Source organism: Rattus norvegicus, chromosome 9, assembly GCF_021556685.1.
Source record: "Rattus norvegicus strain SHRSP/BbbUtx chromosome 9, alternate assembly SHRSP_T2T, whole genome shotgun sequence".
Taxonomy (NCBI): Eukaryota; Metazoa; Chordata; class Mammalia; order Rodentia; family Muridae; genus Rattus; species Rattus norvegicus.
In genome coordinates, this window is record NC_141542.1 from 101,150,272 (window position 1) to 101,171,322 (window position 21,051).

The following is a 21,051-nucleotide window of genomic DNA, read 5'->3' on the forward strand; positions in this document are numbered from 1 at the left end:
CCCAAGCCCAGTTAACCTTTCCGTCCTATTCCCCTGCTAGTCCTCTTAGAGGATCCTGCTTTCCCTCAGCCAAGTTTCTCGGCCTCTACCGCGGCCCCTGCCAGCTCGGCGCATCGTCGTCCTCCCTCAGCCTCGACTTCCCCGCCTGGAAAAGCCGCCCCGCGCCAGCTCGGCCCGGTTCGCCCGCTCCCAACCGTCCCCCCCAGCAGGAAGACCCTTACCGCGGTCCAAAGTCACTCCCGCCTCTCCTCCCTCAGACCCTCGCCTCACAACAGTTGTCACTCGAGCTGCTCCCTAGTTTCCATTTCCGGGCCGTCCACAGCTCAGAGCCTCCCTTTCCCTGTTTCCGGGCCCCCCGTCCCATTTCCGGGGAACCCTTGCTGTCTTCACGCCCCCCACCTGCACTTCCGGCCCCCCACTTTCTCTCTTCCTAGACGCCCTCCAGGCTCCAAAGACCATTTCCGGTCCCTCCCGGCCCCCGCTGGGCTCCCCTAGACCCGCACGCCCTACCCAGATTCCGCCTAGGGCCTTCCTCATCGCTGGAGGCCGGAGCAGGGACTCAGAGCCCCCTCCCCCCCCCAAGCCAGTCGGCCCCGGCTCCTCCGCCGCGGGCTCGCTCGAGCGCCTCACCCGTCAGCCTCGGGCTGCTCCTTCCACGGCCCTGCCGCCGCCAGCGAGTAGAGCCGGGAGCTCTGTCGCTACGATGACACGGGCACGCTGCCTCAGACTTTTGGCTCCGGTTTCCCAGTCCTCGTCAGCCCCCTCCCCCAAAGCCCGACCCCGCCGCTAGGAACGGCGTCCCAATTACCTAGTTAGGCCCCAAAGTCTCTGGTCCGGACTCCGTGGCGCGACGGCAACTTCCACTGGCTCCCCCCACCCCCCCCAGCGGCGGCGACGGCGGCGGCTTGTCGTCCCTTCAATTATCAGCTGAGCCGCAGCACCGCGCCGCCGTGCGCCTCCGCCCGCGCCGCCTCCCTCCCCGCCCGCTCCACTCCAGCCGGGGACTACTTTGTCCTGAGGCTTCGGCCTGCGGGATCCTCCGCAGGACCAGCCCCGCTACCTATTTACAACCCATCCTATCGCCCCTCCCTCCGCAACGCTCAACTCCAGTCGACGAGCGGCCTCCAGTCTCCTTCCGATCCCTTCAAGGGACCAGGAAGGGGACTGTGGCGCTCCACTTCGTATCCCTCCGCTGGGGTCACCCCCCGCCCCTCCGCGCTAGCAGGAACTAAATTCCACTTCGGGTCACCCAGGACCTGACTGTAGAAATTTCACAAAGCAAGGTTCCTTGTGAGCCCTGGTAAAGGAAACCATCACCCCAAGTTAAAACCCCCACACTGCCAACTCAAAAGCGGACTTCGCTTTAAAGTGAGGCTGCGGCCCCCTGACCCCGGTCAAGCCCCGCCCCTTCCTGGTTGTCTTAGCGACGGCGGTGGCGTCCCAAGATGGCGTCGTGGCTACCGGAGACTCTGTTTGAAATTGTAGGACAAGGCCCGGCGCCGAGCAAAGACTATTACCAGTTGTTGATCACCCGAACTCAGGCAAGTGCGACCCACGGTTTCCTGTCTCTCCTGACCCCTTCCCCGCCCAACAGGGCCACCCGATGGGGGCCGCTCCAGGCAAACAGCCACCGTGGCCTGCCGGAAGCGCCGCTTCTCAGCTCACAGCCAGAGATCTTCCCTCGTCACCTCTGCTCGGCGGCCCGAGAGTCCGTTCTCTCCCCAAGGCGGGCTCGTCCCTGGCGAACCTTCCTTGCCTCCCCACAAATGCCGTCCGCTCCCCTTCCTGCCTCCCGGCTTCCTACCCGCTGCGTTCCCTCCGCGCGCGCCGAAGAAAAACAGGCGTCCCTGCTTGCGTGCTGCCTCACCTCAGCGTGGGAAGGAGGGAAAGAAAGACTCAGCTAAGTGTCCCAAGGAGAAGCCGGCAGGGGGAGAAAGGGACGGTCTCTCTTCCAGGGTAGGACTTAATCCTGTGGCGTTTTGTTTTCCCCCCCAAGAACCTCGCTCCAGCCTTTACAATAACCACACCAAAACTCCTCTTTTTAGAAGGAATGGCTGACTGAAACGTCTTCCCTTACCTTGTTGGAGCCTCTTCTAGCCCATTGAAAGTGTGTGGGGGGCGGGGGGTATACAAAAAATGTTTCAGCTGCTCAGCTCATCAGCCCCACCCATAATGACATCTGCTCCACAACAATAAGAAGCAGGATTATGTTATCGCTGGAGTAAAGTAACCCTGGAGGCCTCTTTTTTTTTTTCCAAGTGTTTTTGGTTGTCAGGGGTGGGCTTTAGATAATGTATTGTGCCCATGAAATGCACTGGTGGAGCTGGGCGTCCGCTGAACACGTAGCAGCTTCCTGGCCGAGCTTATCCTGGTCATTAAGCTGTTCATGCACCCCTAGTTTAAGTAGGCCATATTCCTATAAAAATTAAGTTTAAAACCTTGTGTTTAGGGGTTGGGGATTTAGCTCAGTGGTAGAGCACTTGCCTAGCAAGCGCAAGGCCCTGGGTTCAGCCCCCAGCTCCGAAAAAAAAAAGAAAAAAAAAAAAAAAAAACCTTGTGTTTGTTTGGGTGTAGGCATTGATTATCCCGTCTCTTTTTCCCAGAGCCCTTAAACAAAAGAGTAATGAACTAGTTTCTTTTACCTGAAAACAGTGATAATGGGTGCATTTTCTCTTTATGTAAGACCCAGAAATACTGTAGATGTACTAAATAAATACCCTGTCAGTTTTTCTTTTTAAACTTCTTTTAAAATTCTTGACAATTATGATTGTGAAGGTTTTGTATGTGAGATGGGTTTTGTTTTTGTTTTGTTTCTTTGATCAGATTGTTTTTTTGTTTTGAGATAAGAGTCTTACTATATAGCCCTGGGTGGCCTAGAACCAAGGTGTAGGCCAAGCTGGCCCTAAACTTAAACCCACCCTCCTCTGTCTCCTGAGTTAGGCATTGCACCCAGCTAGAGAGGTGAGGGTTTTGTTGGATCCTTTGTTTTGTTTGGTTTGGGTTGGATTGATTTTTCGTTTTCTCTTTGGCTCTGTGAGGGGTGGGACCCAGAGCCTTCCTTCTACCTGGTAGACAATTTTACTACCAGACTCCCCCCACCCCCCAACACACGCACAAGCACGCGCCCACACACACACACACACACCTATTAGCTTTAAGATCTGTGATCCTGATAATTCTTCATTCCTTGTATGACTGACCAAAGACGTAGTAATCTTCTGGATTCTGTTTTTCCACTTTCATCTATTGCAAGTAAGTTCTCGGATGTTGACTTTTACTTTACTGTCTTTACCGTATCTTTAAAATTGCTCTTGGGGTTGGGGATTTGGCTCAGTGGTAGAGCGCTTGACTAGGAAGCGCAAGGTCCTGGGTTCGGTCCCCAGCCCCGGAAAAAAAAAAAAAAAAAGAAGAAAAAAAAAAATTGCTCTTGAAGTTTTTTCCTTGAAGGTCTGGCACCACAAGGATGCTTCTCTCTCCCTCCCCACCACGTCTATCTTGTGTTTTAAGCAAAAATGAACTGACAATATCTGTCTCTATACCATCCTCGAACTAATTTGCTATATGAAAACTTCCAACAACATTCTTAACTTTTGTTTTCATTTTTTTTAAAGATAGGGCATCCTATAGCCCAGCATGTCTTGAACTCCTCACCATCCTGCCTCTACCTCCCAGGGGCTGAGAAAAGCACCTGACATGCCTTTTAAAAAGGAATTTTTTTTAATCTTTTTTTTTTTCTAGCAGATCAATAACTGCTTTTTAAAAGAAGCTAGGAAAGTTGGCACAGACCTTTAATTGTGGCACTGGAGAGACAGGCAGTAGGATCTTGAGTTCAAGGACAGTCTAGTGTACACAGGGAGTTCCAGGCCAGCTAGGGATACATAGGAAGCCTGTCTCAAAAAAGGAGGATATTGGGCTGGGGATTTAGCTCAGTGGTAGAGCGCTTGCCTAGGAAGCACAAGGCCCTGGGTTCAGTCCCCAGCTCCGAAAAAAAGAACCAAAAAAAAAAAAAAAAAAAAAAAAAGGAAGATATTGTAAAAGAACTGTTATTTGGGATCTTATTCTTTATCGCTGATTCACACGTAAAATCCTTCTCAAGATCAAATCCATTTTCTTTTTTTTTTTAATGTTTTTATTTTTTTAAAGATTATTTATGTATTTATTTTTATATAAGTACACTGTCACTGTCGAATCCATTTTCTTTATCAAGTACACATAGCTTTACAAGTAAAAGTTCAGTTCAAATCTGATTACGTTGACCTCTTTTCAAAATAAATCTGTCATAAAAAAATAAGTTTTAGTCCTGAATTATACTATGTGTAATGTACTTGAAATATACTATACTACACTAATATACAGGATAATTTTTTCTAGGTCTAAGTACAGGAAAAGGAATACCTAGTAAGAGGTAGGTAGGTAGCTTAGCATAAGTATCTAAAAAACTAAAATCTGTGTTTTATAGTCCACTCTCTGGAAAGAGGCAAACCCACTCTATGTAAATGAACTACACTTTCTTTTGATGTGTCTCTCTGTTGACGTCCAGTTTAACCCATATCAAAACTTTTGAGCGGTGCAGGAGGCAGAGGCAGGTGAATCTCTGTGAGTTTGAGGCCAGCCTAGTCTACAGAGAAACCAGGTTGGGGCGGGGGTGGTGGTGTTCTTGCAGGTGTCCTGAGTGGCACATACAGTATAAGCCCAGTATATGGTAGACAGAAGGAAGGGAGACCATAAAAAGTTCAGGGCCAGCCTGATCTATACAGCAAGTTCCAGGACAGACAGGGCTATGTAGAGAGACCCTCTCTCTAAAAACAACCCCCTCCCCCCCAAATAAAAAAAAACTTCTTATGCTGGCAAGATGTCTCAGGAGGGAAGGGCACTTGCCACCGAACCTGGGTTTGATCCATGAAACCCACATGATGGAAAAAATGGACTACCATAAGATAAGCTGTCATCTGACCTTCATGCACATGCCTGTGTGCTACACACACACACACACACACACACACACACACACACTAATCCAAATAGCCCTTCAAATAGCCCTTGTACCACAACCTACACCTAGCCATATACTGTCCTCAAAGTCCTCGAACCCAAGCTGTCTTAGTGCTGGAACTGGAGGCATTCGCTAACCATACCTGGCTTATACTTTTATTCTTTTTTTTTCTTTTTTTTTTTTTCTTTTTTCTTTTTTTCGGAGCTGGGGACCGAACCCAGGGCCTTGCGCTTGCTAGGAAAGCACTCTACCACTGAGCTAAATCCCCAACCCCTATACTTTTATTCTTATAGAGGCATTGTCAACAAACAACTTGATGCTATAAAGCTCATCCCTGTCACCAGCTGTGGTGGCACCTTTAATTCCAGGATTTGGAAGGCAGAGGCAGGTAGATCTGAGTCTAGCCTGGTCTACAGACTCAGTTCCAGAACAGCCAAGGTTACACAAAGAAACCCTGTCTTGAAAAACCAACCCAAAAAATAACATATCCCTGTAATACCAGCGCTCAGGAGGTTGAGGTAGAAGGATGCAAGTATAAGGTCTTTTTGAGGACTACATAGTAAGTTTGAGGCCCACTTGACCTACATAGCAAGACCATCTCTAAACAGAAACAGGGCCAGCAAGATGAATCAGTAGTTAAGTGTACTTGCTGCTAAACCCGATGACCTGAGTTCATCCCCCTGGACACAAAAGATTGACCCAACTCTCCAAAATTACTATTTTCTGATTTTTACATATGTACCATCTATAGTACACATAAATACACACAAATAAATGCAATAAATAGAAAACAACTTTCCTTACATAACTCCAGGCCATTGTAGTTCTATTCTCAAATCTTGCCTTTATTATGACAATCCTAAGACTTAGAAAAATGAACACATTTTTCTTTTGGAGTGGTGGGATAGGGAGGTAAACAGGGTCTCTGTCTGTAGTCCACTCAGATTTAGAACTGACTACAATAGACTTGAGTCATGAATTCACAGAAATCACCCTGCCTCTACCTCTGAGAGCTAGGATTACTGCTACCACAGGTAGCCAATGTATTTTTTTTTAAATCAAAGATTCATCCATTTATTTTCACTCTAGTTTTAATATTGTATATATTGAGTCTTTCTTTAATGATTTATTTTTATTTTATGTGCTTTGGTGCTTTTGCCTGCCCATATAGCTGTCTAGAAACACATCTTAAATATTACTTAAGCCAGGGGTATTTTTTTATGTAGCATCTAAGAAAATCTCAATTGTTTTTCTGAATACATAGATTTTTTTTAAAGACTTATTTATTTATTTATTTTGAGTGCACTGTGGCCCTCTTCAGACACACCAGAAGAGGGCATCGGATCTCATTTCAGATGGTTGTGAGCCACCATGTGGTTGCTGGGAATTGAACTCAGGACCTCTGGAAGAGCAGTCAGTGCTCTTTTCTTTTTTTTTTTTTTTTTCTTTTTGGAGCTGGGGACCGAACCCAGGGCCCTACCACTGAGCTAAATCCCCAAACCGCAGTCAGTGCTCTTAACCACCGAGCCATCTCTCCAGCCTGAATACATAGATTTTAATTAACAATTTAGCACTTACCTATAGGGACAAAGAAATGTAGAATTCCTGCCTCCAAAGAATGTCCCATTCATCCAACACCTTATATATGCCAGGTACTCTTTCTTGCAGGGTAGGGCTTAATCCTGTGGCATTTTTTTCCCCAAGAACCTCACTACAGTCTTTACAATAACCACACCAGAACTCCTCTTTTTAGAAGGAATGGCTGACTGAAATGTCACCTTACCTTGTTGGAATCTCTTCTAGAAACTGGGGGAACTATTGTTGATTACCACTTCATTTCATGAAACATTTGGTCTACTAAGAATAATAAAGTTAGTGTCATAAACTTACTTTTTTTTTTTTCAGAGCTGGGGACCAAACCCAGGGCCTTGCGCTTGCTAGGCAAGCGCTCTACCACTGAGCTAAATCCCCAACCCCACTTACTTTTTTTTTTTTAATTAACTATTTTATGCACAAACACTGTTGCTCTCTTCAGACACACCAGAAGAGGGCATCAGATCTCATTACAGATGGTTGTGAGCCACCATGTGGTTGCTGGGAATTGAACTCAGGACCTCTGGAAGAGCAGTCAGTGCTCTTAACCACTGAGCCATCTCTCCAGCCCACTTACTTTTTTTTAACGTCTTACTACTAACCCCAGGCTGGCCTGGGCACCAAACTCAGATTCTCTAGAAGAGCAGCAAGCATTCTTATAATCACTGAGCCCATTAAAAACAAAAAGAAATACATGCAAGCCTGGTGGCAGTATACACACACCTTTAGTCATAGCTCTAGGGAGGTAGCAGCAGAAGGATCTCTGTGAGTTCAAGGCCAGCCTGCTCTACAGAGCTTCTCTTTATTCTCAAATGGAAGTGTTACTTAAGGTGGGCAAAGTCAGTGACTCGGGTTTAATGTAGGTTTTAGAAACAATAACCTTGTACTAAGAAAATGAGAGGGGGCAGACTGAACAATAATATAAGTGATCCACTCTGAAGTACCAATATGTAGTGGTCACTCTAACACATGAAAAAAGAAAGACTCGGGAGGAATGTAGTCTTGTTCATCTATTTTTCTAAGCCCTACCCAGAAACTACAAAACCTGAAGATCTAGGGATTCCGTTTTAGTGTGCTTACCTAGCCTGCACAAAGCCCTGGGTTTGATGCCGAATACACCAAAGGAGATAGCGGCTGGAGAATCTGAAGGTCAGGGCTGTCTTGGCAACATAGTTTTAGGCTAGCCTAGGCTATGTGAAACACTGTTTCAATGTTCATGCCTAAAAAGAAGAAAAAGAAAAAAACTACAAAGTTTGTGAGACAAGTAGAAAATAAGGTAGGAGCTGGGGGTGTAGCTTGGTAGCTGTGTGCTTCACTACTGGGGTGGGGTGGAATTCACTGACTAGCTCAATCTGGCTCCAAATAAAGGGATTTCTCCAGTAAATTAAGGTCATATTAAATAAGCAACAGATTGCACATTTGGAGAGGTAGATAAATAAACCCAGTCAACTTGATATCTGGCATTTTGCCGAGAGGACACAAGAATCCGAGAATCTTGCTGTTCTGGCCAACCACACACACACACACACACACACACCTCTCTCTCTCTCACACACACCTCTCCCTCTCACACACACATACACATCTCTCTCTCACAGACACACACACACCTCTCTCTCTCTGTCTCTCACACACACACACCTCTCTCCCTCTCTCCCTCTCTCCCTCTCTCTCTCTCTCACACACACACACACACACACACATCTCTCTCTCTCACAGACACACACACACACCTCTCTCTCTCACAGACACACACACACCTCTCTCTCTCACAGACACACACACACCTCTCTCTCTCACACACACACACACACCTCTCTCACACACACACACAAACATACACACACACACACACACACACACACACACACACGTACGTACGTACATACACAGTCCACAGGAGCCACGTGTACAAGTGGAAAAGAGCCCGTCCACTGTTGTTTCTGCAAGCCTTATCTCCCTTATCCCCAGGGGAAGCTTGCTTATGCCCTAGCTCCAATATCCATTTTTCCCACTGGCTTACCAGCCACACCCCCGATGTCCCCCACCTGCAAACTACTGTCCAAATTCAAGCTGTGCGCTCTTGTCCTCTGCCCTGATGTCTGTGACTTGCCCAGCCTCCTCTCTGCTTTGTGTCTGTCCCTCTTAGCCCTTTCTCCTTCTCTAGGACTGAGAACAGAGAGCCTGGCTCTGCTCCAGCCCTCGTGGAGTATGTGTTAATTTTACCTCCTGAAGCCCTTCACATCTAAACCTGCTCTCTCTCCCTGACAGCCACAGCTGTAATAAACGCACCCTTTCCTACCCCACAGGTTGGGTCAGGTGTTTATAATAATAAACAGCATTATTCTTCTATACCTCAAGTCTGACACACTTTAGAAAAATGGTTCCCAACCCTGTGACACTCCAGGATGTGCCTCATTAGAGTTGTGAAATGGCCTTTAATCACAAATTTTAAATTCCTTTTAAGTGGCATAGGGCACTTTGGGGAGAAAGAGAGATGACATGGTCCAACCAAAGCGATTAAACTCTCGAAAGTAAGTGTTCAGTGCTTTGCCGTGAAATAGTTCAGTCTCCAAGAGACCCCTCCGTCCTCACTTCAGAATTCCATAACCCCTGCTCAGACCTCCCAGCATCTCCTGCAGCATCACTCAGCACCTGTGAACACCTACTCAATCTGGTCTCACCCCGAGTTGCCACAGATCGGCTGCATAATTATGTGGGCCAGTAGAACAGTTAATTGCGAGTCATTGAGTCATGGCTCCTTTGAGTCCTCCTGCTACCGTGCAAGCTCTTGACCTGGGGCAAGGCTCTTAATTTATCTAGGCCCCAGTTGCCTCATCAGCACACTAAGGTCAGTAGACTTAGAAGATCACTAAGTTGAGTACATAGCTAAAATATTCTTTCCTGTGACGGAGGCGTTCGATCCTGGAGAAAGCACTGGCTTTTCTTTTTCTTAGAATAATTGAATTGGCAGAGACTGTGGTTGGCAACCATGAGACCTCCTTCACCTGCCTAATGTTTCATCCTTTTCTTCTGTGAGATGAGCGGTTCTGCCCTAGGGCTTTACGAGACAAAAACCAAATAACATGGAGAAGACAATGAACCAGTGTTTCTCTGCGGCAGGTATAGTGGTCAAGATTGGAGAATCTTGCACGAAGCAAAATTCTGTTTGCATCTTCTTTCTGGGATTTTTCAGACTTTCAAATCCTCCTGTGAAAAAGGAGTAATTTGGCATATAAAAAAGGCTAATGTAGAAGAGAGGCCTGTGGTGCAAGTTGTAACATGTGTACATGAGACTGTCACAAGGAAACCTATTGCTTTGCATAATGATACATGCTAATAAAACAGAACAAAACCCTGTTGTGCGTCATGAATTTCCAAGACACTGAAACTGAAGCCTTTCTTCCCTCGTCATGTGACCCTGGAATCTCCTTCCCTCGGGCTCTTCAGGAGTAGAGACTCTGGAGTACAGAGCAGGAAATACCAAAGGAACCAGCATCACCTTTTCCATGAACAGAACTGGAGGAACTTGACTCAGTCATCTGTCAGTGGCTCTTTTCCTCCGTTATTGTCAAAATCAGCTTAGGCCTCCACAAAAATACCACGTGACATTTTCATTGGTATTGTAATGTGTGGATGAATTTTCTTGCTAATATTGTATCTAACCTTCCTTTGTGACATTTCTAGATATATAATTTTACTAGGTAGTAGTGTCAAAACCATACATTTATTTCCTTAGGCTTCTAAGTGTTTCTTTTTTTTTTTTTTTTCAGTTACTTTTATAACTGGTAATGGCTTCTCCAAATTCGGTGTCCACTCTAATAATTAGCAGGTGGCACTGATTCCAGGAGTTATGCAGACACACTACCACCAAACCAAACCCCAGCTCTCCAAAGCCAACTTGTGTTTCAAGTAAATCTCCATCTTTATCTGGAGATGATTTTAGATTTCCTATGACTACTCACATCTGTGAATGATGGCATTCCCTTTCTTAATCATATTTAGTCTCCAGGATTTGGGAAGGGAGGTACTTTGTGAGAAGTTACTTGGATTTGGGCTGTCTTTTAAGGTTTTTTGTTTTGTTTTGTTTGCCTGTGGTAGTAGTGGTGGTGTACCACCTTTAATCCCAGCACTTGGGAGGCAGATGCAGGCTGGTCTGAGGCCAGCCTACTCTACATGATGGAGTTCCAGGACAGCCAGGGCTACAGAGAGAAGAAACATTTCAAGTGAGGGAGGAAGGGAGGCTTTTATTTTATGGAGTGTTGGTCTGCATGTATGTCTGTGCACCAGGTGCCCTTTGAGACCAGAGGGCAGCTTCTGATTTCTTAGTACTGGAGTTACAGGCAGCTGTGAGCCACCATGGGATGCTGAGAACCCAACCCGAGTCCTTCACAAGCACAGCAAGTTAACTTAGCCGGTCCTCCAGTTCTGTTTCCTTATGGAAGTCTGACCACGCATGCACTTGCTGCTAAATCTTGGACTTTGGTGCCCCTGCCTCCACTTCCATGTTGGGATTACCACTATTTGTGAACTTTTGGGAAAGCTTTCAACATTCCACCATAAAATATTTGGTTTTGGTTTTATTTTGTTTTTTTCCCCTTGAGACAAGAGCTGACTAGATAGCCCACGAAGGTCTTTGTGTGATTTGTGTGTGAATGTGCATATGATGTGTATGTTCATGGATGGGGGGTGAGTGTGGGTGTGTGTGGGTGAGTGTGTCTGTCTGGGTGTGGGTGTGTAGGGAGTGGGGCACATAAGCCATGACACCTATTTGGAAGCCAGAGAACATTTTTTTTCTTGGTTCTTTTTTTTTTTTTTTTCGGAGCTGGGGATCGAACCCAGGGCCTTGCACTTCCTAGGTAAGCGCTCTACCACTGAGCTAAATCCCCAGCCCCCCCTTTTTTTTTAAACATTTATTTATTATGTATACATCATACAGCTTTCTGCCTGCATGTATGCCTGCAGGCCAGAAGAGGGCACCAGACCTGATTATAGATGGTTGTGAGCCACCATGTGGTTGCTGGGAATTGAACTCAGGACCTCTGGAAGAGCAGACAGTGCTCTTAACCTCTGAGCCATCTCCAGCCCCGAGAACATTTTTTTTTATTTGTCTATTTTGTTTACTTGGTTGGTTTGATTGAGACAAGGTTTTTTTCTGTGTAGCCCTGGGCTATCCTGGAACTCACTCAGTAGACCAGGCTAGCTTCAAACTTAAAAATCTGCCTGCCTCTGCCTCCCAAGTGCTGGGATTAAAGGTATGTACCACCATGCCCTGCTAAGAGAACACCAACAACAAAAGAGTCCTTTCTCTCCCCTTTTTCCTTAAGTTCAAGGGATTCAATTCAGGTTGTTGTCTTCCTTGGTAAGTACTTTCTCTGCTGAGCCATCTCAGCAGCCCTGGCCATTTCAGCTAAAGGTGCTGCTGGGCTGGTGACACAAGTCTCACTGCTTGCACTGAGAGGTGAAAGGAGAAACAGCACGACCTCTTGCCCAAGCACAAGCCAACAAGGAATGATGCCACACCCCTGTGACCCCATCAGTTAGGAGCTGAGGGAGGATTGAGCTAAGGACGTTCCAAGACCTAAGAAGTATAAATGTGCCTTAAAGAAGAAAACCTGAAACCGCATGATAAAGTTTCCCCCCACTGGAATAAACAAACAAACAGATAACAAAACCAAAAGCAGAGGCCCCGAGCCAGGCATACAGTATATAGGAAGACACTGTTCTACTGGAGACTGAAGCAGGAATTTCCCTTAAGCCCAGGAGTTTTGAGACAGGGCTGGGCAACACAGCAGCACTCCATCTCAGAGAGAAGGAAAGGAAGATCAGGGAGAAGGAAGGAGTTAGGGGCCAGGAGATGAAACTAAGTTGGTAGAATGTTTGCCTGATATATGTAGAGCCCTGAGTACAATCCCCAGCCCCTTCTAAAGGTGGGCATGATGACACATGCTTAATCCCAGCATTCTGGATGCAGAGACAAGAGGATCCAAATTTCAAAGTCATCTTCAGCTACCCAGCAAATTCAACACCAACCTAGGTATAGAAGATTCTGTCTCAAAAACTAAACCAACAGGAAAGGAAATGGGGTTGAATAAAGGGATGGGAGGGTGGAAGAAAGAAAAAAAAAAAAACAGACTGAAACACTCCCAGTTTGAGGCAAGACAGAAAGCTTTCCTGCAATGCTTACTGCATCCAAAGTCTAGCCACTCGGTCCAAAGTTCCTTCCCCTGGGAAGCTTGCAATCCTATGGAGAGACAGAAACAGCCAGGTGCTCTATGCAGCAAGATATGAGGCAGATGCGAGCACTACTGTGAGAGCACTGCTATGGGGGCAGCATCGTGATGGGGAGGACTTTGCCAAGATGGGAGCTGGGAGAGCAAGAAGGCAGACATGGAACCCTGGGTGAAGAAGATCTCTGAGTTTGAGGCCAGCCTGGTCTACAGATGGAGTTGCAGGACTACACGGAGAAAACCTTTGAGGGTTTGCGGGGGAGCAAGGAGAACAAAGTAAATGGCACCCTCATCTGATCAGCCATGGCTGGAGCAGCAAACTATCCCTTACAGAACCAGGGGAAGCCAACTTATCTGCAAAACTGGGGGGTGCCTATGTGAACTCAGGCTGGAGAGATAGCTGAGAGTGCAAAGTTCGCCCAAACTGAATACAGGCTGAGGAAGCCATGTAAAAAGAGCCAGTTACGATGCCACACATCTGTAATCCAAACACTCCTACAGGGAAATGAAGGCAGGCAGGCAGGCAAATGACTCCAAAGCTCACACTGGCCGAAATCAAAGAGAGATCATGCCTCAAACAGAACCAGGTCATCTGACTGCCACACAACCGGTGTGGCACACACATGCCCGAAAGCATTTACATACACACAAAAATACAACTTATAGTAATTTTTTTCTAAATCTGATTTTTTTTAATTCAAAGATAGGTGCCTAGAAACAGGCCATTTGAAGTTCGTTTTTTGGATATAAGTAAGGGCATGAAAGACAAGGTTGAAAAAGTCCAGTAAGTCACAGTGGGTGTGGTCCTGAGACCCACTAGATTCCTACTCCCTCAAAACAAAACAAATAAAAACCTTGAAAAACTTACTTTTCTGTTACTGTGATAAACCATGACCAAGACAACTTATTTAAAAAAAAAGTCTGTTCATTGGACTTACAGTTCCAGAGGGTTGACAGCATGGCGGCAGGAACAGCTGCGATCACAACTGGAACCACAAACACTTCGCAGGCAAAGAGAGCAAGAAGCAGAGAGCAAACGCTAATGGGGATGGTACTGGTCTTTTGAACCCTCAAAGCCCGCCCCCCCTGACTCACCTCCTCCAATAAGGCATTATGGTCTAATGTCTTCCTAGCACAGTGGCTCCCAGCTTTCCTAACGCTAGGACCCTTTAATACAGTTCTTCATGAAATGACTTTTATTGCTACTTTATAGCTGTAACTTTGCTACGGTTCTGAATCAATGTAAATATCCGATATGCAGCATGTGTGATATTCAAAAGAGTAATTTGACAACCTCCCACCTGGGGTAAAGACCCACAGTTTGAGAACCACTGTCCTAGAGCTCCAGTAACTGCAGAGTAAGCATTCATACCGGAGAGCCTGTGGAGTCCATTCTCATTCAAACTACCACATTTTCAAAGAGAGGTATTCAGGGACCTCAACACTTTTCATGCCTTTCTGCCTGTATTTGTACCTTTGTATACTGTACTGCAGAAAAAGGCGGCACCCAAGATCTATTCATAAAACCCTTGAGAGCAGCAACACATGTTGCATCAGCAGCCTGCACAGGGCAGGAGAAATTCCTGAATGAAATCACCTCCACCACCTCCCTACCCACCCCAGGCGCTTAGCACATTCTTTGGAGAATGTATACCTAGGATTCTCCAATTTTAAAACCAGCAATATTTGAAAATGGAAGTGAAATGAATTCTAAAAGCAAGAAAGCAGGAGTATTTGTGTAAACAGTTCCCAAATTTAACTTCTACATTGAAATACTTGCATACACACCTTTAATCCTAGCACTTGGGAGGCAGAGGCAAATGGATCTCTGTGAGTTAAAGGCCAGTCCGAGCTAATTTTAGGATAGCCAAGGCTACACAGAGAAGCCACGTCTGGGAGAAACAAAGACCAGGAGCTAAGATGATGGTAAAGGGCTTGCTTTACAAGTGAGAGCCAGAGCTTGTATCCCCAGCACCCACTTAAAAGCAGCCTCAGAGATGCACATCTGTAACCCCAGAACTGAGGTGAAGATGGACAGACCAATCTTCAGTTTGACAGCTAGCCAGCCTGGCTGAAAGAGTCAGGTACAGAATGAGTGAGAGACGAATGTGCCAGAACATGTAACATAACAGCTACTTTGGGCTGTGAATTGTAGTTGCTTGGCTTGGAGTTGGATTTTGTTTATTTGAATTTTCCTGTTTGTTTGAAAGTGATTTGTTTGTTTGTGAGACAGAATTCTCCTGTGGCTCCATGCTGGCCTAGAACTTTCCTATCGCCACATCCCAAGTGCTGGGATTACCCTGGGCCACTAGGACCTGCAAAAACAGACAGAGTCAACAGTGTGTATTCTGTGTGGTTTGTAAATAGAAGCAGACGTAAAGCAAGCTGGTAGATGGATGAAACTGTGACCAGAGGCTTATTGGAACCTCGTCTGCACTTCCCTAGAACAGGGGTTGGAAATTTGCTACTTTAGTACCTGCAGTCCCTTAGTAGAGAGCGACTTACCATGAGCAATGAGAGCATGCACACCAAGCCCATGCTTCTCAGGGGAGCTCATGCTCCGCTTTATTTCTGAGGTCATTGACCCCATCTGGTCCACCTCTTACTGAGAACTGGTCTATAGGTGGGCAATGTCTCTGTTCCAACCAAACATTATTTTCTTGTTCTGTCCAAAATTCATTCCACTCACTGCCCTTTCCGGGCCCCTGTCTACCTACAGGCTACTGAGAAAACAATGGGAAAGAAGGGCAGGTGACCCAGAAACTGCATTGTTAGTTCAGCCTGAACCAAGATAGTCAACCTTTCAACCTCCGTTGCTGTCTGTGTGTGGTGACAGGGATTAAACACCACCTTCAACCCCGTGCCCCATCCCCCATCCTGAAAGACCTCACCCTTGCTAGGCAAGAACTTTGCTTCTTTCCCAGCCCCCTCAGCTCCATTGTGGGACTCCCCCAAGGCTTTTAGGCTCCCCGGTGCTTAAGGAATTGGCTTCTGCAATCAGAGATAAAGAGGCCTGAGAGGAGGACAGCAAACTCTGAAGGGCTGATTTTCCGATGTTATCAGCTGTACCTCTGGAGTGCCTGGCAGCGAGCCACAGTGCTGCTTTCTTAACGTTAAAACTGGCGAGAGAGGCGAGAACGCTCTCCTAAACCCAACAGGAGTGAGCTGGACTGTTTAGGCCAGGGGCCCTAAATTGATGCACCAGGCATTTGTAGTGTCTCAAATGAACTAACTATAGCGTCAACCCTTGTCGTCCCTGATTTTGTTCAAAATCTAGTGAGTTTGGATTTGCAACAGATTGTGATATTTCATATATTCAGTACCACTCTCCTGGGACTAAATGACTTTTTTGGCTTGGATCAAATATGTGGTCATTTCTGTTTTGGACAAAGAAATGGAGAGTGGGAAGATGAACAGGAAGTAACAGTGGAGCAAAACCTTGCAGCGTAGCTCTAGGCGGGGGAAAGGAAGTCAAGGCAGATAAGTGAAACCCTAGAACATACAGGATCCAGGTGGACACGCCAGTCTTCCCACGTGCCTTCAGGATTGCCAGGGAATTAGGTCTTAGGCCAGCAAGATGGCTTAGCAAGTAAAGAGCACCTATAAACTCCAGCTCCCAGGGTCTAACATCTTCTGACTTCTGTTCATGCACAAGGGCACCTGCACACACAGCTGCACATACACTCACACACAAATAAATTAACAAAAATTAATGCTGGTCTTTCCCAATGTGAATGCTGTCTCTTGTCACCATGCCTCTCAACCTGAGCTAGATTCCCCAGGACCCACGTGGTGGAAGGAGTGAATCAGCTCCTGCAAGTTGTCCTCTGACCTCCACATCTGCATGACATCACTTGTACACACACATTAATTAAGTAATTAATTTATTAATGTGAAAAATGTTTGGCAAACACACAAAAGGCCTTAGCAGCGTTCAGGAGGCTAAGCCGGGAGCGTTTCGTTATAGGTCTGAGGACAGGTTAAGACCACACAGTAAGTTGGAGGCCAGTTTGTGCTCTATAGCAAGACCTTACCTCAAAAGAACACTTTTTAAAGCCAAGCATCAGGCTGGAAAGTTGGCTCAGAGATTAAGAGTGCTGGCTGATGTGTTTATAAAGATAAAGAGAGGAGGGTATGTTCTATGGAGGTGTGGGGGAATGGGGTGCCTTGGTGGGCCCATGCTGAGGCATCCCTTCTCCCTGAGGGACCAGCCACACGATAGTACAGTATAGGATAGTTTATTCAGGGTACGGGGAGGGGAGTCAAGAAGGTAGTAGACACACACACACACACACACACACACATACACACACACACACACACACACACAGAGTAGAGTCTAGAGGAGTAGAGGCTGGCCATGAGTACCTAGAGAGGGGGGAAGGGCATGGGAAGAGAGAATGGGAGCAGGAAGAGAAGAGCAAGAGAGCAAGAGGGTGAGGAGGGGGCAAGCAGCCCCTTTTATAGTGTCAGGCATACTTGGCTGTTGCCAGGTAACTGTGGGGCAGAGCTTAGACAGAAGGCTAACACTGGCTGCTCTTCCAGAGGACCTGGGTTCAACTCCCAGCACCCACAAGGCAGCTCACAGCCATATGTAACTCCAGTTCCAAGAGATTCAGTGCCCTCCTTTGGCCTCAGTGGACACCAGGCATGCACATGGTACATACAACATATATGCAGGGCAAGCAAAAAACCCATACACATTAAAAGAGGAGGAGGGACTGAAAAGAGAATTCAAGAGTCTGTACAGCTCTTTCAGAGGACCTGAATTCAGTTTCCAGCCACTCATGTCAGACAGCTTACAATAACTCTGGCCTCCACAGACACCTGGACCTAGGTACACACATAATAATAACAACAACAACAATAATAATAAAAATATAGGTGTGATGGCACATACCTTTTTTAAAGAAGATTTATTTATTTCATGTATATGAGTACACTGTCGCTGTCTTCAGACTCACCAGAAGAGAGCATTACAGATGGTTGTGAGCCCCCATGTGGGTGCTGGGAATTGAACTCAGGACCATCTGAAAGAGCAATCAGTGGTCTTAACCGCTGAGCCATCTCTCCAGCCCCCAGCACATACCTTTAATCCCAGCACTCAAGAGGCAGAGGAAAGTGGATCTCTGTGAGTTTAAGGCCAGCCTGGGCTATACAGAGAGTTCTAAGCCAGCCTGGGTAACATAATTGAGGCCCTGTTTCAAGATAAAATAAAAATTGATGACTCTCAGAGAAACGTGCACCTGTGTTGTTGAGTGTATCTTTCCTTCTTAAGGCTGGAGAGATGGCTCAGGGAGTAAGAAAACTTGCTGTTCTTGCAGAGCACCTGAGTTCAGTTTCTACTCCCCACATTAAAGGGTTAACAACTGCTTTTAACTCCAGCTCCAGGGGTATTGGAAGCCTCTGGCCTCCTCTGGTACCTGCAGTCACATGTAGATACACAGACACAAACACAAACATCACTTTTTTCAGTTAAAATCTATGTAGTCTTGGATGGCCTAGCTTCTCTGTATAGGCCAAGCTGGCCTCACACTTACAGAGATCTGCCCCCACCTCTAGAGTGTTGGGATTAAATGTGTGTACCACTATGCTCAGTCACGTCTTTTTCATTTTTAATGACTTATTTTTATTGATGGCCATTCGTGTTTTGCCAGCACATGTACCTGTGTGAGGGTGTTGGATCCCCTAGAACAGGTTACAGATAGACGTGAGCTGCCGAATGGGTGCTGGGAGTTGAACCTGTACCCTCTGGAAAAGCAGCCAGTGCTCATAACCACCGAACCATCCCCAACCCCCATCTCCCACTCAGCCAACTTTGTAGTGCCTCTCTGCTTTCTTGCCCCTCTTTTTTAAACTCTAAACATCTTTTGTGACTGGATTGGTGGCTCAGGGATTAAGAGCCCATACTATGCTTTCAAAGACTGCCCAAGGCAGTTCCTCACACACAATGTTAAATCCAGTCCTAGGGTTTTTGATCCCTCTGGCCTTCAAGGGCACCTGTACACATGTACAGCGCTTGCCTAGCAAGTGCAAGGCCCTGGGTTTGGTCCCCAGCTCCGGGAAAAAAAGAAAAAAGAAAAAAAAAAGAAGTAATAAAGTCTTTGAATAATCCATTTTCAAGGGTTGGAGGATGACTCAGCAGTTAAAAGCACCTTCTGCCACAGTTATGAGGACCAGTGTTCTTATCCCACTGATCACTTAACCAGCCTGTCATCCTACAACTAACTGTAAGTTCCGACTCCCAGAGGTCCAACTCCCTCTTCTGACTTCTGTGCATGCACACGTGCACCAGCGCACACAGCCACACATACATTCACACACAAATAACTAACTTAATAAAGAAAAAAAAAAAAAGGTGGTTTGTTCCCAATGCGACCATTGTCTCTTGAATTGATAGAACCCCTTTCTTCACTTGGCCACTCTTCTGAGAACATCCTTTGCCTAATCTTTACTTAGTTATCCATCCAGTTCTCAAGAGTCAGATCTGCGCCTCTCTGCCAGTGAGCCCCGTAACATGTTCCTTTTCAGGGGAAAGTGTGAGGAGAAAGCTTAGGAAATAAACATTAGCTCTAATATTTCCATCCCAACCATCCAAGTGGCTCTGAATGACAGCAGCCAACATGGGGTCATGAAAGTGGAAGCAAATGGACGTTTGGATACATGGCAAGACACTGAAGAAAATCCATCTGGACGGGATCAGCAGCAGGCAACATCCATTTCTTGGCCTTATCAGTGAGTCAAGTGCAGATCTCCTTCCTAACAAGTGAGATGATTGATGAGTACTGTGCTTTTAAAAAGCTGTGTGGAATAAAAACTATAATGGTCCCTGGTCATCTGGTAGCTCAGAGTACGGAGTATAGTTTGAATTCAGTGAACAATTGTTGAGTTGATAAATGTGTTTTTTGTTTGTTTTTGTTTTCTCCAAGATGAATTCCCTATGCAATCCTGGCTGTCCTGGAACTCATGTAGTAGACTAGGCTGGCCTCTAACTCAGAGATCCACTGCCTCTGCCTCCCAAGTGCTGGTACTAAAGGCCTGTGCCACCATCACCTAGCAAAAATGTCTTATTTGTTAAAATTTTGTATTGTTTCGCTTTGCTTCTTGTCTCTACCTTATTTCCCCTCAGTACTTGGGATGGAGCCCAGAGTCTCAGCACCGAGCTGTTTCTCAGCTCCTGCTGTATCATTTTTATTAATTTAGCTATTCATTTTATGTGTGAGAGGGTTATGTATGGAGATCAGAAGACAATTCCTTTTTTTTTTTAATTCTCTCATGTATTACATCCTGACTTCAGTTTTCTTCCCTCCCCTCCCCCAATCTCTCACCAGTTCTTAAGAATTGGTTCTTGGGGTTGGGGATTTAGCTCAGTGGTAGAGCGCTTGCCTAGCAAGCACAAGGCCCTGGGTTGGGTCCTCAGCTCCAAAAAAAAAAAAAAAAAGAATTGGTTCTTTCCTTCTACCATGAGGGCCTGGAAATCAAACTTAGGTCATCAGACTTGGCAGCAAACACCCTGTACCTCCTTATCCATCTTGTCTGTCCTGTTGTAACAGTGTTAGAGAAACAACACAAAGCAGTATTCTATGCAGGATGTAACAGTAGGCTCTGAATCACTCAATGTGGAGCTGCTCCATATTTTCCAGAGCAGGAAGTAGGAAGCAGGGATCTCTTTCAGCTGTTACCGCATCATGACAATAGGAGTGGCACCTTCTGGTGATGCTGTTGGGCAGACAGGGAAGGAGCAGGAAGTAGTATGAGGGGAGGCTGAGAAAAGGTGAGCAGGGGTCTCTGTGGGGCCTTGCATACCATCTCGGGATAATGGCCTTGGGAGGAACAAATAAAGATCTTATTCTCTGGAAGAGGCTTTGAGCTACCACGTAAGGATGGACTGGCTCGGCACCATTAAGGGTTTCCTGAGGTTTGGACCCTTTTCTCCAGGGTACCATGAGGATGAAAGAAATGGCAAGCAACATGAAAAATGTGAAAGGGATAGAATTTGTCATGAACTTGATATTTTGGGATGACAGAGAGTGAGAACATGTAGAATAACCCAGCCAGTGCCACCTACCTAAGGAATTCAGGGAGAGGGAGACACTCATTCTGTTTCTTAGGGTTGAACCAAAACTTCCTGTAGATTAAGGCAGATGTACACCTTAAGCAGCTAGGTAGTTTACAAGGACTCCCAAGAGTAAGGATGAAAAACTAACCAGGGCAGCGATTACACACGCCTTTACT

The 21,051-nt window shown here is 46.2% G+C and overlaps 2 protein-coding genes across 51 annotated transcripts in view; one reads left to right on the top strand and one right to left on the bottom strand.

The window, feature by feature from the left end:
• Trip12 (thyroid hormone receptor interactor 12) overlaps positions 1-938 on the bottom strand; it is a 126,244-nt gene extending 125,306 nt beyond the window's left edge. For 40 of the 50 annotated variants that reach the window (XM_087566395.1, XM_087566394.1, XM_087566391.1 and 37 more), the window contains exon 1: positions 809-929. The gene's annotated coding sequence lies outside the window, so the exon portion shown is untranslated. 50 annotated transcript variants of the gene reach the window in all.
• Positions 939-1,416: 478 nt separating this feature from the next.
• The window catches only part of Fbxo36 (F-box protein 36), a 65,363-nt gene continuing 45,728 nt past the window's right edge, over positions 1,417-21,051 (top strand). Inside the window, exon 1 of the mRNA NM_001108804.1 lies at positions 1,417-1,541. Within this exon, the coding sequence (NP_001102274.1) occupies positions 1,446-1,541 (96 nt within the window). The 5' untranslated portion in view covers positions 1,417-1,445. The remainder of the gene's footprint in view (positions 1,542-21,051) is intronic.